The 26,258-nt window shown below is 37.7% G+C and overlaps 1 protein-coding gene across 3 annotated transcripts; it reads right to left on the reverse strand.

Annotated features, from left to right (window-relative positions):
- DHX29 (DExH-box helicase 29) lies at positions 1-26,242 on the reverse strand. Of its 3 annotated transcripts, none has more exons than XM_065656031.1 (27): positions 26,031-26,242; positions 23,989-24,062; positions 23,068-23,181; positions 22,399-22,528; positions 21,861-22,003; positions 21,112-21,237; positions 20,539-20,665; positions 20,098-20,259; positions 19,494-19,659; positions 18,314-18,437; positions 17,302-17,898; positions 16,440-16,583; positions 16,170-16,346; positions 15,441-15,581; positions 13,854-13,998; positions 13,522-13,642; positions 12,507-12,591; positions 11,818-11,906; positions 11,144-11,272; positions 10,256-10,331; positions 9,445-9,669; positions 8,518-8,654; positions 7,768-7,861; positions 6,754-7,056; positions 5,266-5,397; positions 3,065-3,161; positions 1-2,094 (listed from the first exon to the last, which is right to left on the reverse strand). In XM_065656031.1, the coding sequence occupies exons 1-27, from the start codon at positions 26,218-26,220 to the stop codon at positions 2,039-2,041; spliced, it is 4,104 nt and encodes a 1,367-aa protein (XP_065512103.1). In that variant the 5' UTR covers positions 26,221-26,242; the 3' UTR covers positions 1-2,038. The 3 variants fall into 3 exon arrangements, with proteins under 3 accessions (XP_065512103.1, XP_065512105.1, XP_065512104.1); XM_065656033.1 differs by lacking the exon at positions 26,031-26,242 and adding an exon at positions 24,671-24,747; XM_065656032.1 differs by lacking the exon at positions 5,266-5,397.
- Between the last annotated feature and the right edge of the window lie 16 nt (positions 26,243-26,258).

Consider the following 26,258-nt stretch of genomic DNA (forward strand, 5'->3'; position numbering starts at 1 on the left):
AGAAGTATTTATTAAATAAATGGAACAAAAGAGAAAGTTTGTCCCCTCAAAAGAGCACAGGCACAAAAGTTACTCATGACACTGCAGAAGCAGAAAGCCACTGTAGTCTTTGTTTTTCGCTTATTTTAAATTTCAAGATAACTGTGCTTATCTGTACACCACAGTGTGACCTGTTTCATCTGTTTTGCAGAGAGTGTGCAATTCCATAGTTATTACAATATATCCCCTTAATAGCAACTGACAAAAGCTATTTCTTTAAAATATTACAAAGCAGAGCATGCTGTAAGAATGCCTCAGAATTTCAACATTACCATACATAAATTGAACAAATACTTCCTATTCATCACAGTCAATGAAGGGAGAATAACTCAAGGACAATTAACACTTTCAACTAGGATTTAGCCATTTAAAAACCAGTAACTGATAAGCAAAATTCAAATCCAAAAGAAACAGGAGCTTTTTCATTGTTGAATGACTGATGTATATTTCTAATTCATGTTTCCAAAGGATACAGAAGACCTCAACTAGAACAAAATCTAGCAAATTGTTCAGGGTACAGATTTATCTTGAAATCTTTCCTTGTGTAAGTGTTGTATACTTTGCAATAAAAAAAAAAAGCCCCACACCAAACAGTTCCTACCTCTTCCAGGAAACCAGCACTACTACTAGTCTATCACAATTCATAAAAGGATAACAGATGCCATCATTCTTCCCTGAGAGTTCTTAGCAAACTACTATCTAGGATAACTTGCCTCTTCCAGAATTGAGTGTAGGGTACCATGCACAAGCTGGTTTACTTTCATCTTATCTTTTAATGTTAGTGTAGCAGTAGCAGTTCTGCTGTCATAATCTAGCTGGCTATCTCCATGTATTTTCATGCATTGTCCTCAGTGCCCTTTCTGTATACTCAACCTCCACTGTATGAAATCCATATTTTTCAGATTAAAAAAAAAATCTTCCACACGATGCCTCTGTCTGTACAGACAGAGCTCCTACTTGACTGCAATTGTTTAATGGCAAATCCTCGCCCTTCCAAAAAAATATTCCTCGTTCTTGAAAGCCGAGTTGGTGAACTAAGATTTCACTTCATTATTGTAAATGGTGTGGATAGGTGGAATTTAAGAACATCTAGTCTATTAAGTTACACGGTGGAGGAATATTCAGTATAAAAGAAGAAACAAACACACAGATACACAAACATTGTGAGCAAGTGAAAGAAAGAATAATGAAGACCAGGAGGCTTCAGCCACTGATTAATGAGCCATTAAAGAAACTTAAACTGGCCAACCTGAACTTTGACCACTAAAAGGGGAAGAACATCATAATCATTTGAGGAGGCTTACAGGTCTGTGCAAAGGACATATGAAAGGGACAGCAAAGCTTATTACAGTAGTAGAGAGAGAGACAAGGATCAGGGTGAATAGGGAGGAACAAGTTGAAGAGGAGAGGATGGAGAAGGACTTGTACAGCCACTTGTCCAGCTGAGCACCTGTAGTCAGTACACTTGTCTAGCTGAGCACCTGTTCACAGCAATGCCTACTACTTTCTTATAAAGCATCTTCTTAATGTAAACCATACAGAAAACTGAAGACATCTATAAGATGTACTGCTTTAATGCTCATAAATTGCCATTTAGAAAATACACGTAAATGTTTGCCTTCTGTTCGCACACACCTAATGGAATTCTACTCAACTTGAGATTCAGGACCCAATCTTTAATCATTACTACAGTCTGCACCACCAGTGATGGTATGATTAGTACATTAAACAAAAGAACAAAAATAATTGGCCACAGCTGTTTTTATACTGAAAAGAAACTCTTTCCATCCATTAGTTGTACAGTCAGACAAATGGCACCAAATGTATTGTAAAGGCTAAAACAATGTCCATCTTCAAAAATGAAAGAAAGGTAAATCCTATGCAAAATCATGCAGTCTTTCCAATCATGGCTGGTATCAATCACACTAAGCATTTAAATACTTTCAGTTAATCCCAGAGTACCATTACTGAAACTCAGGTTTGTTACCGATTTCTGTTTTCAGTTACTGTTCTCTGTTTTTATCAGTTCTTTGATGATGTGTAAGACCTTGTCATCTACAAAAGAAAATAAACACCGTTAGTGGAAAAGAGCAAGCTTAAAAATCGATTCTCAAAACCCAAGAAAATCACAAGTCCAACTCTCAGTAAGTTAACATCTTAATGTTTTAGGCTATAGCAGTCTCTAGAGTCAGACAAGTGATTTCCATTTGCAGAGCAAAAGAGGAAGCAGTATGTCCACAGTACATCATTAGAAAGTTTATAATAAATTCCTCAATGAACAGGTTGTGGCCATTTCTGTATTTTACAAGAGAGACTGTGAAAGTGATAGGTTAACTACAGGTAGCATGGGAACTCTCGTTCTTCCTCCCCACCTACAATATTCTTCTGAATATCCGTTGTTGAAGGTTTAAATTGTGCTCCTCTATCCCAGGGGTGTCAAACTCATTTTCACCGGGGGCCACATCAGCCTCGCAGTTGCCTTCAAAAGGCTGAATGTCATTTTAGGACCATATAAATGTAGGAGCAGTTACATTTATACTGTCCTAAAACGACAATCATTCCTTTGAAGGCAAACATGAGGCTGATGTGGCTCCCGGTGAAAATGAGTTTGACACCCCTGCTCTATCCCTTACTTTGGGGGCCAACATGCAGTTCCCCATCATTAAGCTAAACTGAGAGGCAACTTGCCTAACACTGTTAAAATTCATCCATGCCTAAGGCTCATCACACACAATGTTCTTCTGTTTTGAGATGCATATCTTGCCATTACTACTGCTGTGTGCAATGTAACAACATCAGGGACAACTTTAAAACATCAGTTGTGCAGATCCTCACACATCTGGGATGAGCCATGTAATATTTGCAGGATTAGTAATGACTTTTTGGATGCATCTCAGGATAAAGGAATGATATTCAAGTCACACTAAATCTATTGGGTGAGGATGCAGTGTACTAATACCTCCTCAGATTTGCCACAAGGTCCATTTAACAGATAGTAGTGTGAACAATGCAGTAATAAAGTTACCTTCAAGCGACATTTTAGGATTTTCAAGCTTCTTCTTTAAAACACACTCAATGAGGACTCTCAGCTGTTTGAAAATTACTGCTATCTTTACAGGAGCCTGTAAAGAACAGAGAAGACAAACACTTGCATTACTCAAAGATTTTATACCAAAACACAGATTAAAAGATTACCTTAGATCTACATAGAAGTTTACAACAAGATTCCTGCAAATATGACAAATACAAATAATTTTAAGCATATGGATAGAGTACTCATGAAATAACAGGACTTCCATTATGCCCTATGTTAGAGAATAGACTGCCTTATTGAATTATTTGGTATACTGCTTTTTGCAGAACTTGTTTAGAAACTGCTGATAAAGAATTTTCTTAGCATAACTAAGTTCACTTAGCTTAACTTCCATAAGCTGTGAACCTTTGAAACTTTCTGCTTCATGAAATGAAAAAAAGGCCTGAGAATCTTCAAGCTGGAAGACAAGAGTAGCTGCATCCCTGTAGATAGGTAAAGGAACAGAACTGCACCTAACGAAACAAAACAGAAGAAGAATGTTTTGGCTGTTACCAGTAACTTATTTTCTCCAGCTGCAGGTGCAACATAAAGTTCTGACCTTCAGTTACTATTTGACAGCCCACCCAACAAAAATGAAGAGATCCAATAAGAATGGGGAGACCCCACACACTAATTTTGCAGTTGGCTCAGAGCAATGCACAGGGGTGGGGACTTGGATTGTGGAGGTACAATTGTCTACCTTTTTTTCTGCTGAGGGTCCCCCTCCAGGAGGAACCCGGATCAAGCTGTTCTATAATGTACCTTGCAAATAAATTATTTATTTTAGAAGAATTTCTGGAACCCATGCCTGGGGTCTCCGCGATGGGAAATGGAACTTCTCTAACACCCTCTTACCTTTAAGTACCTGTTGTTTGTAGCATTATAGCAGCTCAAACAGGTAACTCTGAATATGTTCCCACATGTATCATGAACAAGCAGCACATGGCACATTTACCAATATCCTAGTTTAATTGCTTTTTTCCGGTGTGTAAAAGTAGAAATCAATTTATGTCTGAAATAAAATATCTACACATTTCCCTCTCAGGTTTGCCAGGCCTCCTGAGAAAGCAATCACAAGCCTCTCCCAAATCTCACTAGGAATTTGGGTATCTAAAGCTGAAGCACTTTCCAGGAATCCTTCATTTTATCCCTACCTTCCTATTCCAGTCTTCATTTATATACTGCCTGTGGTACAATAAGTAGCTATCATGGAAAAAACACAAAATGCAACATATTCTGCTTAGCAACTCAGTAGAAAAACAGAAATTCTGAAACATACCACAAGATGTAATCAGCCCTGCAACTACACAATCTGTAGCCACCCAGGGACCATAAGTCCAACAAACCCACAAGGGAGCTGCTTTTTAGAATTCCACATGCATAACCAGTGAATTAAATTAGATGGTTGCCTCCTTGCATCAGTGGAGTGCAAAAAACTAAAATGTTTTGTAGCTTATATTCTTCCTTGAGTGTAACAGGGCCCACATGAGCATGGGAAACTGTAACTAAGTAGCTGGCACGCTGGCAAAAGCCAATGTTTGCCATTTAACAGAACTTAGAGAAGATGCTGGCATGTCACCTGTTTTAATTTTGTCTGAAAATATATGCTAAGAAAAACACAGTTTTCCCATTCCCAAATAAAACCAGGAAAATAAACCCAAACAAAAAATCCAAACACCTGAAACACAAGCAAACATTTTTTCCATTTGGATTTTTTTCTTTCCCAAATCATTCTGTTTGGGCTATAAAGCACAATAAATACTATTTTAAAGATTAAAATATACTTATTTGATTATATGATTGTATGAAAGAGTAATATAAAATAGTACACTCATCTGCTTTCAGTACCAGCTCTATGAAATAAGGTTTAGTCTATATCCATTTCCAACACTTTTTCTGAAAGAACATTGACTTTCTTCATAGAGAGGGAACTGATTTGTTACAAGCTGCATACTACAAGCCTATTCTTTTGAGTATGATTTGCTAAAATTTAATTACATGTATATAAAATTTCCCATAATTTCCTTTAGTCCTCTCCTCCCTTCTCTCTTATCTTCATCCCATGTATATAGTGTTTTGAATTAAGCTTGTAGATCAACTGCGTAATGCAAAACCCCATGGAACCACAAAAGGTAATTATCACTCCAATGTACCTGAAAATGGATCCAGCCATCAACTGTCAGGAGACGCTCCCGATGCTGGACTTCTATATCCCCACCAAAAAGCAAAATGGGAAAGGGGGATATTAAAGTAGTTTCTCTCAAATACACCTTAGTGTACCTCACCTGCATATAAACAAACACAAGTGTTAAAAACAACAACAAAAACCCCAAACCACAGAAAATTTATAACACTAAATTTGATTGCTACTTTTATACACCTTTTTCATTTTAAGATATAATCAACACAACTGGTACACAGAACAACCAATGACTATTCATATGCCCTGGACCACATAAAATACATCAGCTGTAAGTGGCAGGCTTATACACTACCAGTAAATTGGCTAAATCCACAATTTTCTTGATAAAATTGAAACACAAGGATAATGTTAGCCTAGTGCTGCCCAGAGAAGACACATCAAAAATCAACAAACCTACTGAAGGAGAAGCCAAGTAAACTCTTTCATTACACATTCTTCCTAGCAGCAGCTGGCTTGTCAATCTATATCCACATGTGCAAATGCATACATGCATAAATGTGGGCACATGCCTAGACACACAGAGAAGGTAAACTATGCTTAAACTAAACTTCTGGCTTTGGAGCCTCTCACAGATAAAGACGGAATGGGACGGGAAGGAGTTGCAATGGGAGAAAAGGAAATAAAAGGAGTACATCTTCACACAAGTGCAGGCTTTGCTTGTTCCACTGTTCATGGAATAACTTATTGACCTCAAGTGCTGTCTTGCCCTTGCACTTCAAGGTTCTTGGGTGCAGTAAACACTTTCAGCTCTCAAAAAAATACTACAATTTCATATTCATTAAGAAGTTTAATGTAATTTCCTGCTCCTCTACAGTGAAGTTGGCCATTAAGCAACTGCTATCAAGTGTTGTACCAAAAGTTTAACTAAATATAAACACCGGCATTTAGCCAATAGCCGACAAAATTTTCAGTTGGGAGAGGGAAGAAAGTAACAGGGGAAAAAAAAAAGCCATTCACTTAGGAAATTCAATAGCCAATTACAGAATTGGCTATTTAATTTTAAGGTATTACTGGGGATATGTGAGGCCCACACCACATTTCAAAACTAAGTTAGAGTCTGCTTAGAACAGTAAAAAAGGCAAAAATCACACTTAGAAGTGTTACTACTACATATTACTACTTGAAGTGATCACATTAAAATCCATGGCATTGTATTAAAAAAAGTCAATGACACTATTGTTAAGTGACAGAAAGGTATTTTCATTTATAGCTACCAGTTTCACCAAGAACAGATTTGTTAATGATGTTCAGCTTTAACTTTTTTCTCTTCAGAACTCACTTGACTCATTTGTATGGACTTCAGGATTATTAGATACTAAAGACTCTTAGGATGAACAAGACATTCATTCATACTTAACACTGGTGTATGTTATTTAATATTAGTAGCATAACTCCACCTTTACACAAACTACCAGCTGCATTCGCTATTTTCACTTACCTTCTCCTGGTAAAGGAGCCATCCGTACGTCTGTAAGTCTCGATTTACAGAGGAGGGATGCACTTGTGCTTTGCCTTGAGCAGTTTCTACCATGCAAGCCAGCTTCTCTGTAATATCCACAGACTTTGTATACAATATTTTTCCTACGTTGTCATACAGCCCCGCAGTCAACACAGCTTTCAGAAGAGCTATTTCATGGAGAGAAAGGGATTGTGTGGCCCCATTTCTATCCCATCCACATTGTGTTGTAGGTGCTGTGAACCCTGCTGCTCTCACCACCCTTATGAGTTCTTGTTTCACATCCTGAAATCAGTAAAGTATTAGTAAAACTCTGAATTTAAAAAGGTACATACTCCAGTTCATCAGCAGGCAATGAGACTCCATTCCAAAAATTCATGCTCTCCAGGTGAAAAATCTGTTATTAGAAAAACCCTTGCATTTTCCACAACCGCTTTGGAATACTGGCTGTTTCTATGAGAAAAACTCTTATGTGGAACACAGGATTAGATATAGGGTATTATATATACTGCAAATACTAAATCTCTCACCTGTAGTTAAAATAGATACATTTGCATTAAATATCCACTACTACTTAAGAAAGCTCTGTCACCCAAACTTAAATAGTAAAGACCAATTAAAACGTTTTCTCACCAAAAATAAAAGGCCATTTACCTAAGTTTGTGGGTTGTCCTTGACCTGTCCTTTGATATCAAGAATAACACAATCTATATATTTTAATTCTTAAGTTTTGATTCTCTGGTGGGAGTAAGGACTAGCTTCTCCAATTGCAGTGACTGCAGAGATGCATATCAGCAAAGTGTGCATATCAAATCTCAAGTGCAGACACAGCTACCCCAGCTGAGGGTGTATATTTCATTAGTCCCCAAAATTCAGCTTGTTTTTGTTTTCTCTAAACAGTAACCATGATATATCACCATTTTAAAAGAGCATGACATTTTCAGATGGAAATTTTAACATATCTTTGGAGTGCAGAGCATAAATTATCTGGTTTACCTCCAGAGTTAACAGTGAAGTCCTATTGAGGAAATTTCTTCTGCAATAAGTCATTTCAGCACGATAACCCCCTTCTTGTTGAGCCTTTTTCCACCTAAAGAAAAAAAATCCTGTCCTATTACATCAAGAATAATCACATCAAGAGTACAACAATATGAGAGTGGCAGTAAGTCAAATGGCAATACTGTGTTTCGGTCAGCATTATCCACTCAAAACTAGAAATAAGTGGCATTAACAAAGCCGCTGGTCTAAAAGCACTCTCTCTGGAGAATATGCCTGCAACAAATCTGACAGATACTAATGAAAATACAAGCTAATTTTATCTCAAAAATTATACACTTGTCTGCCTTGACAGTCGAAACAAAATTCAGGTGCATTTTTCGAAATTTAGTGATAATATCCTAAAAAGAAAAAAAAAAGTATGTCATATTTTATAATAAATACATTTGTACTTTCTCAAAACCCAAAATATTCAGGTCAGTATACCACAAACAGCAAACAAAAGACTTTAAACCCTAGGGTAAACAGAGTACACCTCTGTATGCGTGCAAGCACAGCTCAAAGGAGTTAAAGGATAAGGTACTAAGGAAGCCACTTTTGTGTTACAGTATTTGGCAATCTTGTTATTCTGAAGAGAAAAACTTAAGGTGCAAGCAATTCAAGAAAAGATACTTATTAAGGATTCTTTACAGAACCACATTACTTAAGTTGTCTGCATCTAGTTATAATCACAAGAGAATTATCATTTACCCCAGATAAGCATTGTAGATTGTTATATGGTCTGAAACTGCCATTGCGAGAGATGATTTTGCAAGATCTGCTTCATCTTTTCGACCAATTGGTGTAGTAAATGGGGATTTTTCTGTCATAACAGCAGCCAGAGTTGCCTGCAAATAGTAAAGTACACATCACTTAAGAGTATTTATTGATAAGCTTTCAGGTTTCTCACACAAATAGCTTTATTTTTTATAGTAATATTTAATGATACTTTGTCTTCTACTAAGTCTCAAGGACAACTTATCACTCTAAAAATTTCCTATGTAGAATTCAAACTTCCTATATTAAAGATTGCTCACATAGTGCCTTATATACACCAATTAAAAAAATTATTAAAATCTGAAAACTCACATGAAATTGTTTCTCATATGAGAGAACAATACCCAATATGATAAAGTGAAGGTAAAATTAAACAACTGCTTTAATTTACCACATTAACAGGAGAAATTGAGAGAACAAAGAATTTTAACTTTGTTTTTAGCAACTAATATACCCACACCTCCTCCTAATTCGCATTAAATTAGCACTAGGTGAAAGTGTAAACTACGCCACAGTCCTCACATAATAAATTACCACATAAATTAATTTGCAATAACTTTCTTGGCCTACATGAACTGTGGGTTAATCCAGGTTGGTCTAACCCACGCGTAAGAGGACATTCTCTTTAAGCGTCATGTTCCCTGGGAATGTAACAGATAGAATTGGAGACTAAGTCTGACTATGCCCCTGTGAACAGTACCTAGGAGTTTAAGAACACTTAGACTGTTCTCCATGATGTCCGGGTGCCCTCACCTTAAAATAAACATTTTAACTTCTTACATCATCCTTTCAAAAATACCATGCTGCAAGAAATCAGATTAATTGTAGAGTTAACCATCTACATCGGGGTTTTTTACTTACCACAGGATCCAAACAGCCAAATATAGCACCAAATATAAGCATTTTGCCAATCTTTACATTGACAGGAAGGGCTGCAAGGTGCTGGCCCAATGGAGTCAACTTAGGCTCGTTTAAGAGACAAGCCCCAATTTTCCTCAACAGGTTCATTGCGTTACCAATTACTTGCTGCTGTGGTGGGTCTAATGCTCTGGAAAGGAAATCCTCAGGAGAGCCAAGACTGCATTTCTGTGGAGTGAATGGGCATTTATTGCAATATAAAAATTTGTTATAATAAACTTTTATAGCAGCTAGAAAGGAAACAGGAAAGCTGTTCTTCCAATGAAAATCCCATGTTCCCTCCCCTCTAAACCAGCCTCTTGGTTCCCTGAACACAGACATGCCCCATATCAGGTTAACAGAACTTCATTGTTGGGAAGGACTTCGCATGGCATGGCCGCTGATCAGAGAAGCATCTTACCAGTGGTCATAGATGAGCAGGAGACTCTCAAACCTGCTGAGATGCAGTTCAAGCTGGCACTAATTTGCCAGGTTGCCAGTTTTGCCATGTATATCCTACTCAGGATGGGGACAGAGGGAAGGGAATTTCTGTCTTAAACAGAAATTAGTTTGAAGGCTATTTAACTAAGTTTGAATTATCATTCTGAAGTGAACAGGAATGTATCGTATGCTATTCTCACTCAGCAGCGTGCTCTGGGTTTTCCACAACACATACTGGGCTCCCTCCTGCCCACTAATTACACTGGATTAGGGCTGTCTGAGCAAGCCTTTTTAGCTAATGAGGTCAGTAATTAAAAAAAACCCCAAACCGTACCATAATATGAAGGCATAATTCCTCCAAAGGCACACGTAATATTTCTGGAACAGAATATTCCATGAAACTTTCAAACCTGCAACATCATAAACACACAGCACCACAATTTAATCCTTGAATTCAACTTATAAATGCATGTCTTATATGCTCATTCCTTGCAGATGTTTTTTGGGGGGGCAAGGGTGTGGGGAGTGGCAAGTGTTTTAACATACAGGTAAAGTACTCATCCTTTCAATTAAGGTGTGTGTGGTATCTTGGAAAGCAGGAGTTCTAGTGAAAGAGAAGGCAGTAAACTCCTGGTTTTCAAAACAAGTTCTTAAAATGCATGGCTCCCAAACTGAAAGTCTTGCATCTGGCTAAAATGCACACTTCATTGGTTATATCAAAATACCTTACCTCAACTATTTCTCAGCTGAAAGCAGAAAACATGTTATTCCACTACAGTAACTGAAACTAATTCTGCAAGTGCTGTATAATTTGATATTTCCCCATCTCTTATCCATAGAGATACCACTTCAAAAAAATCTACAGATTCATATGATAAAAAAAATTTCAAAGTTCATGAGGTAAGTTTGCATATACTTGATGCAGGGCAGTATATATTGTTAAAAACACATCTTTTACAGTTCCAAAGTGCTGCATTTTTCCTTTAATTTTGGAAATTTTTTTGAAAACACTTCATAGATATACTAAGCAAAAAAAGATTTTTTTAAAATTAGGAAACAAAAATACTAGTATAACTCATTATTCACAAGATATTCAAATTATCTGTATCTCTTAGTTTAACCTTTCTAGTTTGCAGTAACTGAAGTGAATTTCAACAACACTTTTGCACAGAAAAGACAACAATGATATTTGACTTACAAAATCCTGCTAAGTTTACAGTACCTGTCTCTGGTGTACATTCGGAAGCAGAATCCAGGCCTAACACGCCCAGCTCTTCCTTGTCGCTGCAGAGCACTAGCTTTACTAACAAAGGTCTCCTCCAGGGAACTCATCTGACTACTTTCGTGATACCTTAAAAATTATAAAGCAAGTGCCCATTCAGATTTCAGAATTTAAATTTAGATGTATATTTAACTTAAATACCAGCATAATTATATCTGAAGAGTATATATTTGAAAATATTGTATTTAGTTTTGAAAACCAGGCATATCTGAGGAGAAACTGTATATCAGAGAACCTTTAATACAATAATGAAAGCGTAAATTGGAAAATGAAAGAGCTATTGTATCAGTTCGTTTCCCTGGAAATTTAGAATTGTTCCTTCTAACACATTCTGCATTAAAAGGATCTACTTTTTTTTTTTAAAAAACCCAAAACCCACTACTTAATCATGTTTCACCGCATCTGTGAACAATTCCCTTTGTTGTTCTTTGCACTCTTTGAAAATCCAAAGATTCATCCCAAATTTGGAACTCAACTGAAAGCTGTTCAAGGAACTCAGCACTTTTTTTTTGTCCAGAACTGCAGCTTAATACAGTTACTACAAAATTCTCACAATACTAGCCTCCAAGTATTTACAGTAATCCCAGTATGACTGATGAAAATCAAAGTCTCACCTATTTTCTTTTGTTCTCCCAGTATCAATTACAAAGACAACATCTGGTATTGTAATACCTGTCTCTGCAATATTGGTCGCCAAAACAATCTGAAAAGTAGTAACATAACATAAAAGAATTATGGATGTCTAACAGTTTTCACCCCTTTCATCAATATTATAGAATAAGTTTGGTTGAAGTTTTTTAACCGGAAAAGTTTCCTTAAATAATCCAACAAAGTATTAAAAGCTACACTACTTGGGAAATGGTTTAGTCTTCCCCAATCGATGAGGAATCAGAAGTGAGAATTTCACATTCACTTTGTTTTATAATCCATCAAAATTACTAGCTAGTATGTGTCAAAATTGGTCGTTTTAATTAAGTAGTTTGACAGTAAGTAAAATACTGTTTTCCTAGATAAAATCTATAGTCAATGGTTAAAAATAGTTAAAATACAGGAAGTCAGCAACTAAAGATGATCTTAAAAAAAAATATTAGGTTTAAACATTTGTGTGATTACCCTTAAGGTTTTCACAGCATGCTAACTTCTGTTACTGAGCATCGAATCAGAAGAATTGTTTCTTTGCAGTGAGAAAATTCCACAAACAGGTTGTGTAATTCTGTACAATTTGGTTTTAAAACAATTCAAAGTTGCACCCATAGAAAGTCTCTTTTCAGTGGTCAACTTTGCCTTTCTAAATGTATCATACCTTTCTAATACCAAGAGGAGGTATTGTAAATGCAGCTGCTTGATCTTGAGTTGAAAGAACAGAATGCAAAGCTATCAACCTGTGCCTAGAACAAAAAATTACACTAATCAATATACACTTATCAAATTAAGGGACAGTAAAAAATGAGACTGGAACAATGACAACGTTTTGGAGGAAGCAAGTGGAACAGACACTTGAAAAAGTAAAAGTTTGTATTACTAAGTATGACAATCTGTTTCAGTGTTTTATTACAACATCAAGAAAGGGGAACACCATTAATTCACATGGATGTTCTATTTGGCAATGAAGGAAACAAATTACTATTGCTATTAACTCTAGGTTAACTTATATCAATAGTCTAGCAAGAAAAGGTGTTCATGAATCTGAGGTCTTTACATTGTGCTTCCAAGACAAGGACCATTAACAGAAACTTTGCACAGAACTATAAACACAGTCAACTTGCAGGCTGAGCTTATTACTTCAGAGAAAGACAGCCACAGAGATTTGTACTTTCCTTCTCTTAAACCTTGACACCTCAGTCCACCTATGAATCTTTAGAGTTTGACCTCAATGTTCTTCTTATACCATCATGTCACTAACTTTTAGTTACCCACAAAATACATTTCAAAACTATCCATTACTGAAACTCTATGCCACTTCTCTTGGCAGATTACTGCCTCTGGATCTCTTCACAGTAAGTTATTCACCTCCATGTGAACAGTAAACCAGAAAGCTGTATCTCAGATATGGCAGCTTCCCTACCCTAAGAAGCAGAAAAGTAGTCAAGTTCTTTGTGATTAAGTCAGTTTGTTGAAAAATAAAATAAGAAGAGTTGTTATAGTACCATTTCTGATTACCTGTCACTTTCGTTCGTGCCATTTTTAGACAGTAGAAGTATATTTGTACTACAAACAGTTCAGAAGTACAACTGTTTCCCTCTTCAAGAATAGCAGGCCTTAAAAACCAACAAGCTAATCAAGTCAAACTATTAATTATAAAAAAATACCCACATTACCTGTCACGCAAGTTAAATCTTCTGTCTGTTGAAATGAGATCATATAGCTGTTGGATATGGGCAAGGCCTGGTAAAAAGATCAGCACAGCACCCTCGATGTTCTTGAACTGGGGACTTCTATCTAGAAAGTTACAGCACAGACACATAGTTAAACATACATTTGCAAACGGTTTCACTTGACAATATGAACTAATACAGGCCCTGCGATAAACAGTTTTCAAGATGTTTCATGTAAGAATGAAGTCAAGTACTTCATTATCAGCAGAAAGCACTGGAAAATAAGTCCAGAGGACTGCTCCAAGCATATAAATTTCTCAAGAAGTAGACTATACCTAAGTATGCAAGCAACTCCAAAATAAGCTCAAGATTGATCTTGTAAGGGTTCATATAGAAGATTGCTTGTTGCGTACGACTGCTAAACTTCGCATAGTAAGGAGCCAAATCGATACCAGATCCAGACTGGATTGGAACATGCTCCTAAAAAAGAAAGGATGGAAAAAGTCATATTCTCAGTGTTTTAGAAGAAGGTAAGGGAGCAGAAGGTCAGTTTGTCACTCAATTGAGGTTTCTTAAAGCAGAGTAAGATAAGAGATTTAAATCAACTAACTTCACACCCAAATCCACACACGTTAGACTAAATCAATCACCTACATAAGCTGTATGTAGGTATCTACTACTGTTAAATGATAGTGCAAGCAGTACTTTATAGTCTGTTTTACAAACTAAACCAGTTCCCAGGTCCGTATCTGGCATCCAGCTGGTACCAATTCAAAATGGGATAGCAAGCCTACAGGCTGTTTCAAAAAGATGGACCAAATTTGAAATCCCTATCTCTCTGCAACCACAAACTGCCCATGAATGAAACTCTTACTACTTGAAAGAACCAGGCATAGAGTTTCAAATTATTACTGACTCTCTGAGCACATCAACAGGCCCCAGCCTCAGTTGTTCACAAGACTGCGAATGAAACTTGGTCCATCTTTTGGAACGCCCTGTATTTTGGGGTGTATAAGAAAGCAGTCTGCCCTTTCTCCTCTCCCTCACCTTACCCTTCTCAACTAATAGTTGCAATGAAAGTTAAAAGGGAATGAGGCAGCAACTCCTGCCGTGTTTTGGAGCAGGAGGAAAGGGAGAGGAAAAGAGAGTTAGCACAACAAAGACACTTATAAACATCTTACAGATACATACTTTGCCTAACGCTTCTGTGTTAAGTGGCATTATTGTAAACTATTTCATTGTTAACCAATCTACGCTGAATGCTCAACAGAAATAAACCAAAGATGAAGGAGCACTCAGGATAGCATGTGGGCTTCAACTAGAGGGTGCTGTTGTCTTGTATGGGGTTAACTACTACTCTAGAAGAAAAAAAAAAAAAAAAAAAAAAAAAAAAAAAAAATCAGCAAAGCACATGAGATATTTTTCAACATGCGCAGTGTTTGATAACACTAAACTAAAGGGTCCTGCACGGGTTTTGAGAGAGTAAGTCAGAGTAGACAGCTATCTACCCAAAATATACACAGTCCCGATGAAGAGCCTAAGTTGCCTAGAGTCAGCCAGCATTCGTATAGTTTTCCGTTCAAAAATTTTGATCCAAAAGCACAAACAGCTGTCACTGCACAGCATCTACAGGATTAACCACAGCCTGTTAAACCAAAAAGCTCTACACAATCTCGTTTAAATAATCTCATTTGGCATGCCAAGTTGGAGGATCTGAGGAGTTTTTCAGCTAAGAAGGATATGGCCCTGCCTCTTCCATTCTTAGGCTCACTACTTGATATAATTCTTTGGGAGAAAATGCCATTGTGTCTGTCTTATCAACTGCTGAAAGAATATTTGATATTACACAATCACATTTTATAAGATAAATTGACAAATTAATTAAAAAAATTCCAAACAAAAACTAGTAACTCCTATTTTACCTGGTACTTTGTAGTACCTCCTCCTTTGCCAGTGACATTTATTATTACTTCCTCCTCCTCCTCCAAGAACTTTTGACAATATTCCGAGTCCTTCTCCAGGACATAGCCAGTTGCTTCAATTACATCCTCAACATGGAAAATCTTCAATGAAAATTCACAGAAGAAATACAAGGCACATCAAAAACTAATCAGAAACTTTTCTGTTTTTTAAAGCTTACATATAAAACTAAACAGTGCATGCCATTCCCTTTTAATGTTAGAATAGATCTCGCAAATTTCAAATTAATCTTCCTTAGGGTTCTGAAAACCTAAACTTAGGGCTGCTATGAGTTTGTTAACGGGCCTCTCCACATGATCATTAACTTTATGTTTACGATAGCCTATATAAGATGCACGAGAAACATACAGAATGTAATGACGAAGTCGCATCTGGGGCATGGGGGACAATTCTTTAATGCTTTCCTTTCTACCTAGGTTAAGTAGAGAAAAAAAGTGTCACTGATGGACTGATTTTAATAAATAATAAATCCATCAGAAAAAAAAAGTAAAACCCTGTACTTCAAAGCACTGAAGATATTTTATGTTTTCTAAAAACGAAAGAGTTATGAGTCCTTGAAGCAAACATTTAAGACATAAGAAAAAAGTGATGCATTTCTAATGGAGACTAACCAGGCAAACACTGTATACATGCATAAAGTGTCTTGCATATTCAAAGAAACATTTACCTACCTCAACAGGGTAACTCCTCCCTGAGATCCTTAAAATCGGACAGTGTGAGAAATAGCTGGAAAACTTCTCACTGTCTACAGTAGCACTCATTAAAATCAGATGCAGGTCCGAACGCTTATGCAAGATCTCCCTCAGGATAACTAGCAAGAAATCAGACTGGACACTTCTTTCATGCACCTAGAATTTGAAAAACATATCTATAGTAAGGCTTTAGTACAAGCCAAGGCCCAGAATAACTATAGTTTCTGCAGAACAGTAAGAGCTGATAACCTCATCTACAATAACATGAGATATACTTGAAAGAAGACCATCCTCTTGAAGTTTCCGAAGCAGGACACCTGTTGTGCAGTACAGTAGTCTGGTGGCTTCTCCTGTTCTTGATTCCATACGAATTTGGTATCCACACAAGGAATTCTTTAAGAGAGATATTAACAATATAGGAATAACTTAAAATAGCATGCAAGCTATAGATATTAAAAATGAAGCGAAATTTAGGCACTGCTAGATTCAGACACTGGACAAGTTCCTAATCTAACAGTGTAGCAAATGACTACCACACAGTTTTTTCATACACACACTTTCCTTTGTTAAGAAAGGGAAAATACTCCAAACCCTAAAACTCCAGGGTGGTAAAGAGCTGGTAAACTCAGTATTCTTTTCAGGGCTCTTCACAGTCCTCAAACAAAAATATTTTTGCACAAGTAGTCTACCATAAAACATGGAGAACCTTAGTTTTCTTCAAATAACAGCTTATGTTGGAAAGGGCCTCTCTGAAAGCAGGGCCTCACCCAGGGCCAGATTGGATTGCTCAGAGCATTATTCAGGGAGTTTTCTTCAACCCTAATGAGAGATGCCACAGTCTCTGCGCAATCTGCTCTCATGTTTGACCATCCCCATTATGAAACTCTCTTGCTCTGAATCACCCTCTAGATATTTTAGAAATCATATATGGATACCCAGAGGTTCACAGGTGACAATTTGGAAAGAAACAGTTGACATACAAAGAAGCTCTTTTCAAGAGAAAATAAAGTTTCATTATCTAGTTGTATAGGAAATTACATTTTTACTTTGTACCAACAATCTAGCCCCCTGTATTTGATCAAGACTAGAAAAAGGAATTCAGACATCTTACTTTTCCTCCTGGTCCTGATTCGCAGCCTAGCTCTTCACAAACCCTGGTTGCCAGACTCACTGCTGAGATTCTTCGTGGTTGTGTGCAAACAATATTGCATTTACTTGATCCTTCATCTAGCAACAAGTCTTCTAACAAGAAATGGGGCACCTGGGTGCTCTTTCCACTGCCGGTTTCACCAGCCACAACAACTACTCGATGCTTTTTAAGAGTTTCTACAATTGAGTACCTGTGCTTAAACACAGGTAACTCCTGTCTCTCTTTCAGAAGCCTCTGGTATTTGGAGGAACTTTGCAGCTTTTTGAATAAAATCCTTGAAGGTTCCAAATTATCAGTGTCTGAGGTCTCGAGGGAGAGACTGCTGAAGTCCTCATCAGAAACTAAGTTTTCCCAGGAATCTTCAGGACCCTCAGATACTTTTGGTTGGTCTTCAGATTGTAGTTGTTGTTGTTGTTTGAGTTTGTTTAATAATCTAGCAATAAAGTTATCACGAGGTTTATTGGTTTCTATCTTGTTTTCTTCTTCCTTTTTCATTTCGATATCCCTCCATTCTAGCCAGACATCTCGGTAGGTAGGAGGCAGCAACTGATGAACTGACTTCACATGGAAAAAGCAGAAAAAAATTCCTTTATGTACTGCTTAGTAGTGCCAGTAACATTTTAAGTGTAAATGAACTTGAGTAGCAAAAGATACCACAAAACATGAAACATGGAGCTATTTCTAAATGCACAAACTATGAAACCAGTAACAAATATCAACAATACACTTTTTTCCAACTGGCATGCATTCTTTACAACACTGAAAGAACCGTTTTACTATCAAAAAATTCCTCCCTATACGCCATAGCACATAGGCATGATTGTAGATAAAAGCAAATGAACATATAAAAATCAAATAATTTAATGGGAAACAATTCATTCAACTGTTTTTAGAATTCAGCTATAGGCGTTATAATAAACAAGTGCAGAGGCAGATTCCAGGCTAAGAACAGTATTACTGGTGAAAATCTTACTTGTCCTTTGGTTAGATGATAGAGCGCCAAAGTAGCAGCTAGATGTTGTGCTTGCATACTATCTTCTGTCACGATTGTAGGACACATTGTCATTACATCATCTGACGATTTGATAATCCTGACCCTTAAAGACAAATTCATACAGGCTTTTCTCTTAATTTTTCTTACTTATATAAACAGCACATCTGTTAAACGTTTTTGTTTAAAACATAAGGGCGAAATTCAAATCGAGAAACTAAACTAAATAAACTTAATGTTACCCAATATTTTGCTAACAGAAACACCTGATCAAGTTTGAATAGCAGAATATTTTCAGCAGCAGATTACAGCAGTGAATTTGTGATTTTTTTTTTCCCTTAAATTTCTTCATTTTCTTAAAAGCAGAAGTATTTATATACTTACAGATCACAATTAAGGTTAGTTGCTTTGGAAGAAGGACTAAATGTTTGTATGCTTGTAAATTCTTAGGGTAGATGAGATGACAGTTAATGATCTACTGAGATGCAAGTATCTATTTAACAGATACATGCCAGGCAGACCAGCAGTCAAATTTCTCACTTTCCTTGGGGAACAGTATATTAGTAGCTTTTAACCTGAGCTGGAAGACAGCTTCTTTTACTTGGTTCGTTCAAGAAGCGCTACTCATTTGTAATGCTGTGTCTACTTTATTTGTACGTGATTATATTTTACTTCGTATCACTATATTATAGGCTCATTGTCCACAAACAAACTTAAAAAAAAAAATCCACTGATACTGCACTGTGTTGGTTACAAACTTAAGGTAGCTTTAATACAAATTTCTAACTTCCAGTTTATTTTAAACCATGTCCCAAAAGGTTTTGGTATTCATATGCTTAATACCTATGATTCAATGTACTACTTCGAGCAAGAATACCAGTAGTTAGTTGTCCAAATTTATCTCACAGGTTCACTGCAGAATTAAAAACAAATCCCTTCTTTACAGCCTAATTCACTAGAATCTTATTTTTGCAATAGTGTCCAGTCTAAGCGTTACTTTTGCAGAGCTATTCAGAGCAAAATACCTCCACAGTGGACTAAAAGTTTAGGTTAAATGCACTATATTCACACAAACGTGGATCAACATGACAAGACAGAAGTAGCCAACATTTATCTTTAAGTGAAACAAAAGAAAAATGTAAAGTTTACAGGAAGTACATACCTACATTTCCAATATTTTCCAACTGGAACCTTTTCAAAAGCAGGATTTGGGCTCTTGGGAAAATTCTTCCTGCACCAGTCAATCAAAAATTGTTTTGGAGATTTACCAGTCCAGCTTCGAGCACTATAATCAAAGTTTCTTATATCTAGCGGTTCTTTCTTTTTCACTACAAGAGCAGAAAGATGCATTTTAAGTCTCCTGAAATTAATTTTATTTTATTGGGTCATTAAAGATGGCAAACAATAATTTAAGAACCTTCACTAAAGGTTGCTTATTAGAAAATAATGTAACAGTTTGGAGGTTTTCAATGAAAATAGTTTAAAAATATGAGACTGTGACAATAGAAACAGGATCTAGCTCCACAATTAACCTCACTCACTTTTAGATATGACAAGTATGGCAAAAATAGCTTTCGATGTAATCAGCTAGAATAAATACAGACCCCATAAGGCCAGCTCAGTCAGTAAGGTAGTCCACCTGCCCTTCCCACAATTAGAGCCTGATGACTCAGTACTGCAATGTAATACAACCTAGAAAAAAACAGGAACTAATACTGGAAATCTGTGGTACACTTCAAGTTTGTAGTGGGCAATTTCCAACACACCTTTGTCTTCCTTCGTAGCACCATCGGGTTTTTCAAGCAAACTCAAATTCAAAGTGGTTTCTTGAGGCTGAGTTGAGGGAGTTTTTTTCTTTTCATTTTGTTGTTGGTTTGAAATCTTTATAGCCAGATTAAATACTGGATGTTCTTCAAGTATTGCCATTTCTGTCAGAGAGAGAATACAACTTACACCAATTGCTGAGCATCTATTCTTTAAAGAGGTCAGTTGTATTAATTCATACTGAGCATCTGAAAACCAAAGTAGTAAAATGTTACTGACTTTAGAGTTTGACCCACATGGAAAGGATAGATTCAGGAAAGCCTGCAATTCACACACAGTAGTGTAAAAGATGATGAAATCAATTCAATCTGACTCAGAGACTTACTTGCCTAACAGATGTGCACGCCACAAAAATCAAACACATGTAATTTGCATAGCTCTACCTTGCTGAATTCTTCGTATTTTCTCCTGTGCTGCCTTCTGGCCTTGCCTGTCTTTGTCTTGCTTGGAGATACTTGCTTGTTCTTTTGCTTCTGAAAGCTTGGTGGCCAGGTGTACATACCTCTCATTCTATTTCAAACAAAATTATTAATTACAAATTGAATGCCATATGCTCGCCACCTTTAATGAGCTTCATAATAGAAGAAGTGGAGGGTTTTTTGTCCTTTACACCAAGCTTACAATAAGGAGGAACAATTACTTTCTATGTAACTAACAGTTAAAACCTCTCAGAATTTGATAGTCCCCTTCTCAATCTCACTGAAACGTGTCTCAACAATTTTTCCTTTACAGTACAGTGCGTTCAGTATTTTGAACCCAGTATAAAAAATAGGAAAGAAAAAACACCTTAAGAGAGAAGTTTGAACACATTTCCCCTTCAGCAGCCTGCAAATGCAAAAATAGATGACAAAAAAAAGTACTCAATCCCCAGTGTTTAATAAACAGATTCACTACTTGCAGATGTGACAGACATATCAGTTTTTTAAAGACTTCCATGAAACGTTATTCTGTCTTACTGGGTCAAACTTTTCTTCATCTGCCTCTTTCACAGACTCATTCTTCTCTTCATCACTCTGTTGCTCAGCATATCGCAAAATCCATTCCTTCATACTCACTTCTTTCTCTTTTCCCACATTCATGTCCTACGAAGAGCAATGAAAATTAAAAGTAATGATAACAGTCAATAAAAACACTAACACTTTCCTCTGTCACTATTTCGGAACTATTGCTTAAGATTTTATATATCGACTACATTACGTGACATAAATAACACAAAAGTAACCACAGAGCAAACTTCTCCAATCAGGGTAAACATAGATCTTAACATCTGAATAATTATAACTGCTGTAAGGAAAAAAACCCTACTTTTGCAAGAAATTTTTCATTTCTTGGTTTAAGATTCAACAGACACAGAAATCAAGACACTGGAAGTATGCTGGCAAACTTAAACCCACACAAGCACGCAAAGAGTGGCAGAATGAACCCATTCCAGGAGAAAACTAAGCTATGCTTTACCACAAAAATGAACTATGAAGAGCCTTCAAGACCTCAAATAAACAACTAAGCAAAAAAACCAAACAAAAAAACGATGTTACCTTCAAATGACCAGTCCACTGAAGTTAAAATAATGTGGGTGACGATTACTAAGCACACCATATTTTCAGAAGTTTTCCACATCAGTGTAGGAAGTCAAGGCAAATTCCATATTTTAGAAAACTTTGTCCTCTCTTCCCCCCAGTAAATACAAATCAATTTCTCAGATTACCTTAGTTGCAGGCCCATTTTCTTTCTTTTTGTTTTCTACTAAGTGAGGTGGAGGTTCCCGTTTTGACACAGGAGAACAAAATTTTGCTCTAGGTTTCTGTTGCTGTTCTTCAAACTGCTGGCTAAAGCCTTCAGGCAAGGCATCTTCAAAATAAAAACCAAAACAAACCATGTCACAGAATATGTCAATAATAATTACTGAAAATCTTTTGAAGTGTGTTGGGAGACAACTAGAAGATCATACAACAAAACCAGCATGCCTCAAATAAAACTAGGCCCTAGCATTTAGATAAATCAGCATTTGCTTGTTGGACTTTCATAAAACACTAAGAGTAGAAATAAGAGGTGTACAAGACCTTATACATTAACAAAAATATCCCAGAAGCAGTCAGCAGTGCATCTAGGCAGTGAACACTGATGACTACCAGTCTTCGTGAAACAATATCATTAATTACTACTATGAGGCATTCTTATGCCAGAGCAGGTCCTACTACTCTTCTGTTGAGAAACTGTAGTAAATTCTCTGGCACCATACTCACCATCAGGAAGGTTTAAACAAAGCCAATCAAGTGCAGAGTGAAGATCGCCACCATATAAAAGTGTATTTTTCATTGCTTCCTCAATGTGCTCAGTCTTAAAAGAGAATCTTTGTAAAGCCATGTATACATCCTATAAAGTTAGAAAATATTAGGATTTAATTTATCTTGTAAACTCCTATTTACCACGTATCAGGTAACTGGCATTAAATAGAGGTGAGCAGCATGAATTAATATATCAGAAGGCTGAGTATAAAATCCTGTTTTGAACACAGAGCTTATAATTTTATTGTAAATATGTATGCATATGTATAAAAAAATACGCATTCCAGCCTCTGCACAGAACATACTTTCCAGTTAGAAAGGTAAATCTGCAATTTTGCAGCTACATGGAATGAAACACGTAGGAAACATAAAACATTCAGATTAAGTTCTATTCCTCTATTGTGTCTGAAAACAGTGACTTCAGTTACTGAATGCATGAAGATGTGTCTTTCCTAGTAAGAATACTTATCTATCCCATTAACTAAACATTAATGTAACTACTGCAAAGCATGCTACACTGCCTTATGCTATGTGCAGAAATGTGGTATGATGCATGACACAAATGACAAAAAAGAAACTGTTTATTCTAAATAAACAATACTCAGAGAACAACACTTTAAACTTCACCTGTAGTTTCTTAGCAGTAAGTCTTTTGGAAATCATTCCTTTGTCATCATTTTGTTTTTTATGGTCATTGATTACATCAATAATCCTTTTCTCCAAGCTACCATTTATCATTACCTGCACAGAAAAAAAAAAAAAAAAAATCAGTTGATACAAAGCAAAACATTACAAATTTTTATTATATATCAATACTCTTCACAGCTAAGGAAATAAGAATGCAGAAATCTCTGCTACTCAAATCTCAACTTTTACAGCTTCCCATAAGCGCAGTAAACATTTCTTATGTAAGAGACATGTTTTTACCGTTTTATTTTTGCAAGCTATGCACTTTTACTTGAAATAGAAGAGTTCATTCCTTAACACAGAGAAGGCCCATTTACATTCTCGAGGAAATACTGCAAGGAAACTAAACAAAAATTCTACCGGGAAGAACAAGGCCTTCCTCCTCCACTTAAAAGTAGTAGTATAAAATAATCTGATCATCAAGAAACAATCTCTGACACTCTCCTTCCTATCTGGCTTTTAAAAAATAATTTTTGTAAAATAATAATAATTTTAGTATTTAATAACTTCTAAAACATGCACCAAGCTTTGTTTGCTACTGAGGTTGTTGTAGAAAATCTGTATTCTTCCTCTGACAGGAATAAGAACCCATATGCACAGCAGAAGCCCCAAACATAGTCTTGATAGTCCTGTGTGCAATATATAATTTCTTACTTAAAAAGTATAGACATTCTCCTCCCATGTTAGTGTACTAACTTCTTAAAGCATACCTAAAATCCCAAACATGTCAAGCCAAAGACAGCCAATGCCTAATAAATTAAGCAATTTATCTGCACAACACTAAAAAAGAGCTGCAGAAATATTTTACTCAGCTAGAATACTATGAAAACTAAAGTTGCTTTACCTAAACAAGATACTTGCCTTAAGAACAGATTTATCTAGATTTGCAGCAGCACTGGAATCTATTGTTGAACTAAAACTGTAAGTTTTTGGACCTGCAAATTGCAAATAACCATCAATTACATAAGCAGAACACAGAAAACATTGTTTACAGTAGCTAAAGCAGACCCAACATAACCCAGGTTAGTGCAAGCAAATATTACACTAATTTGCCAGAAATACACAGGTGCATAACAACAATAAGAATAACCAATGGTACAGAAAGGCGCTTGAATAAGGAATATTGAAGAAGGGTATGATTCTTAGCAGACAAAACATAAAATCCCAAGTGGTGCAATGAGAGGAAACGGGATTGACTGCTCACTCACTCTCAATGCTGGAACAAGGAGTGCCAAATTGGGAGGCTAGCGGCAGATCAAAACAAGTAAGACTGCTGAGGGTTTTTTTATTACAAAGTGCATAGTTACACAACAGAACTCTTTGCCACTAAAGCTGTGGATATTGGACATTCACCTCAATCCAAAGGCAGACAGGAAAACTTCATAGTAAAGAAAGCAATCAGTCTGGGAAGGGATTGAAAAAAACACTGCACCTGGCTCAGGAAGATCCTTAGGCACAATTGGTGAAGCACATGGGAACGCCTTATGAAGTATCACTGCAAGTCTAACCTATTCTTACCTAGGTACATGCTTTTGGCCCCTACCTAAGAGGCGGCACTGGGTTACAGAGGCCTTCGGTCTGATCTGCTGTGCCCAATCTTAAATACTTGTCATTTAGCAGCTGTTAGAAAAAAATATTAATCCACAAAGTTATTTATTGTCATCGCAATGGTTTGGCTTCTCACAACATGCAGCTTGCTGTTGGAGTCCGTAATTTTCAGAACACATGTATTGTTTCTGGCACTGCACAGGTAAAAACTGAGCAGCCTCACAGCTTCCACAGCCCAGCGAAGCTGCGTGCCACCCCAGGGGGAGCAGAGCTGTGGTCCAGGAGGCATGGCTGCCCCCCACATCCTCAGCTGGACAGCTTGCTGTGCTGGGCTGCCTGCACAGAGGCTCTAGGAGAGCCCATTTTTAGATCAGGACTGGGTGTAAGTAACCGCATTTCAGAAGAGAAGTGGTCACCTCTGGTCAGGAGCTACAAGAGCAGTTCGCACTCACAAGTTAGTCACTGGCACTTACTGGTAGGCTGTGCAACTACACAGTATTTAGACCATGCTAACTTGCTTTTCACTTACACTGACTTATTCTTCACCATAGCAGACAACCTGGGAGACAAGCAGAATAATTTCTGAAGAGAACTGAGCACCATGGCATTGGAGGAGTGGGAGACACAAGAAATGGGTTTAGCAGAACCCGAATTTGTAAAAGCAGGGTTAATTTAGATTTCCTGAACATATTAACAGATGGAAAGACTTTTTGTTAACAAGCTGCAACCTCAAACAGCATGGCCATTCCACGATTTGCTTATAGTCTGCAACACAAGCAGTTGCTGATGTTTTAAGCTGAGCTACTTCTGGCAAAGCTGGTTTACTGAAGGCAGATATCTCACAGTGTTGCAGCACACCAGCTTTCCAGGCTGCACCCAGAACAGCCATCCCTCTGCTCACCCAGCCCTGGAACCGCTCTGGACTTCTTTTTTGTGACATACACACAAACAAAAAACCCCAATCCACATTATGTTGGTTTTGACCACATATAACTGGAAAAGTGCCACACCAACACCTGCCTCACGGGAACTACCAACACGCTAAAGAAACACTGCAACCAATCCCACACGTTGACACCAACCAGCCCCATTTGCTCGGGGACCCTCCCCAGCAAGCGAGACGGGGTAAGGCCAGGCCCGACCGCCCCGGTGCCGGCGGGATCCCAGGCGCCTCCCTCCAGGCCCGGTAACGCCAGGCCCGCAGGCCCCGTCCCGCAGCACCGAGTCCCAGGCACACACAGGCCACCGGCCAGCCGGAGCAGCCCTCAGCCGCGCGGGCCCTGCGCCCTCCTCCCCACAGCACAGCTGCCCCAGGCGCTCCCGGCCGGGCCGCCTCACACGGCAGGGCCCAATACCTTGCTTGACACGCGGCTCCTTGCAGGCGGGCGGCGGCCGCGGCGCCGCTCGGTTACCCGCCTCCGCAGCAGCAGTGGCGGCCGCAGCTCCAGCCTCGGCGGCGGCTCGAGCCCGGGCGGCGGCAGCGGTGGCGGCGCAAGCGGTGTGGGCCGCGCTGCCCGCCCGCGGCTTCTTGTTGCGGCCGCCCATGGCACCCCCGGGCCGCACCGGAACCCGCCCGCCTCTAC

The sequence above is a fragment of the Caloenas nicobarica genome, chromosome Z (genome assembly GCF_036013445.1).
Source record: "Caloenas nicobarica isolate bCalNic1 chromosome Z, bCalNic1.hap1, whole genome shotgun sequence".
Classification (NCBI taxonomy): domain Eukaryota; kingdom Metazoa; phylum Chordata; class Aves; order Columbiformes; family Columbidae; genus Caloenas; species Caloenas nicobarica.

Bases quoted from the DNA above. Each gene is read 5' to 3' on its own strand.
- DHX29 (XM_065656031.1), bottom strand. From the start codon at position 26,220: ATGGGCGGCCGCAACAAGAAGCCGCGGGCGGGCAGCGCGGCCCACACC. The intron at 12,592-13,521 runs GTAATGTGGGTA...TTTTTGTTCTAG, and splicing joins AGATTTAACTTGCGTGACAG to GCACAGGTTGATAGCTTTGC. The intron at 8,655-9,444 runs GTAAGTAAAAAA...TACTATTTGCAG, and splicing joins TTGGCTGTTTGGATCCTGTG to GCAACTCTGGCTGCTGTTAT.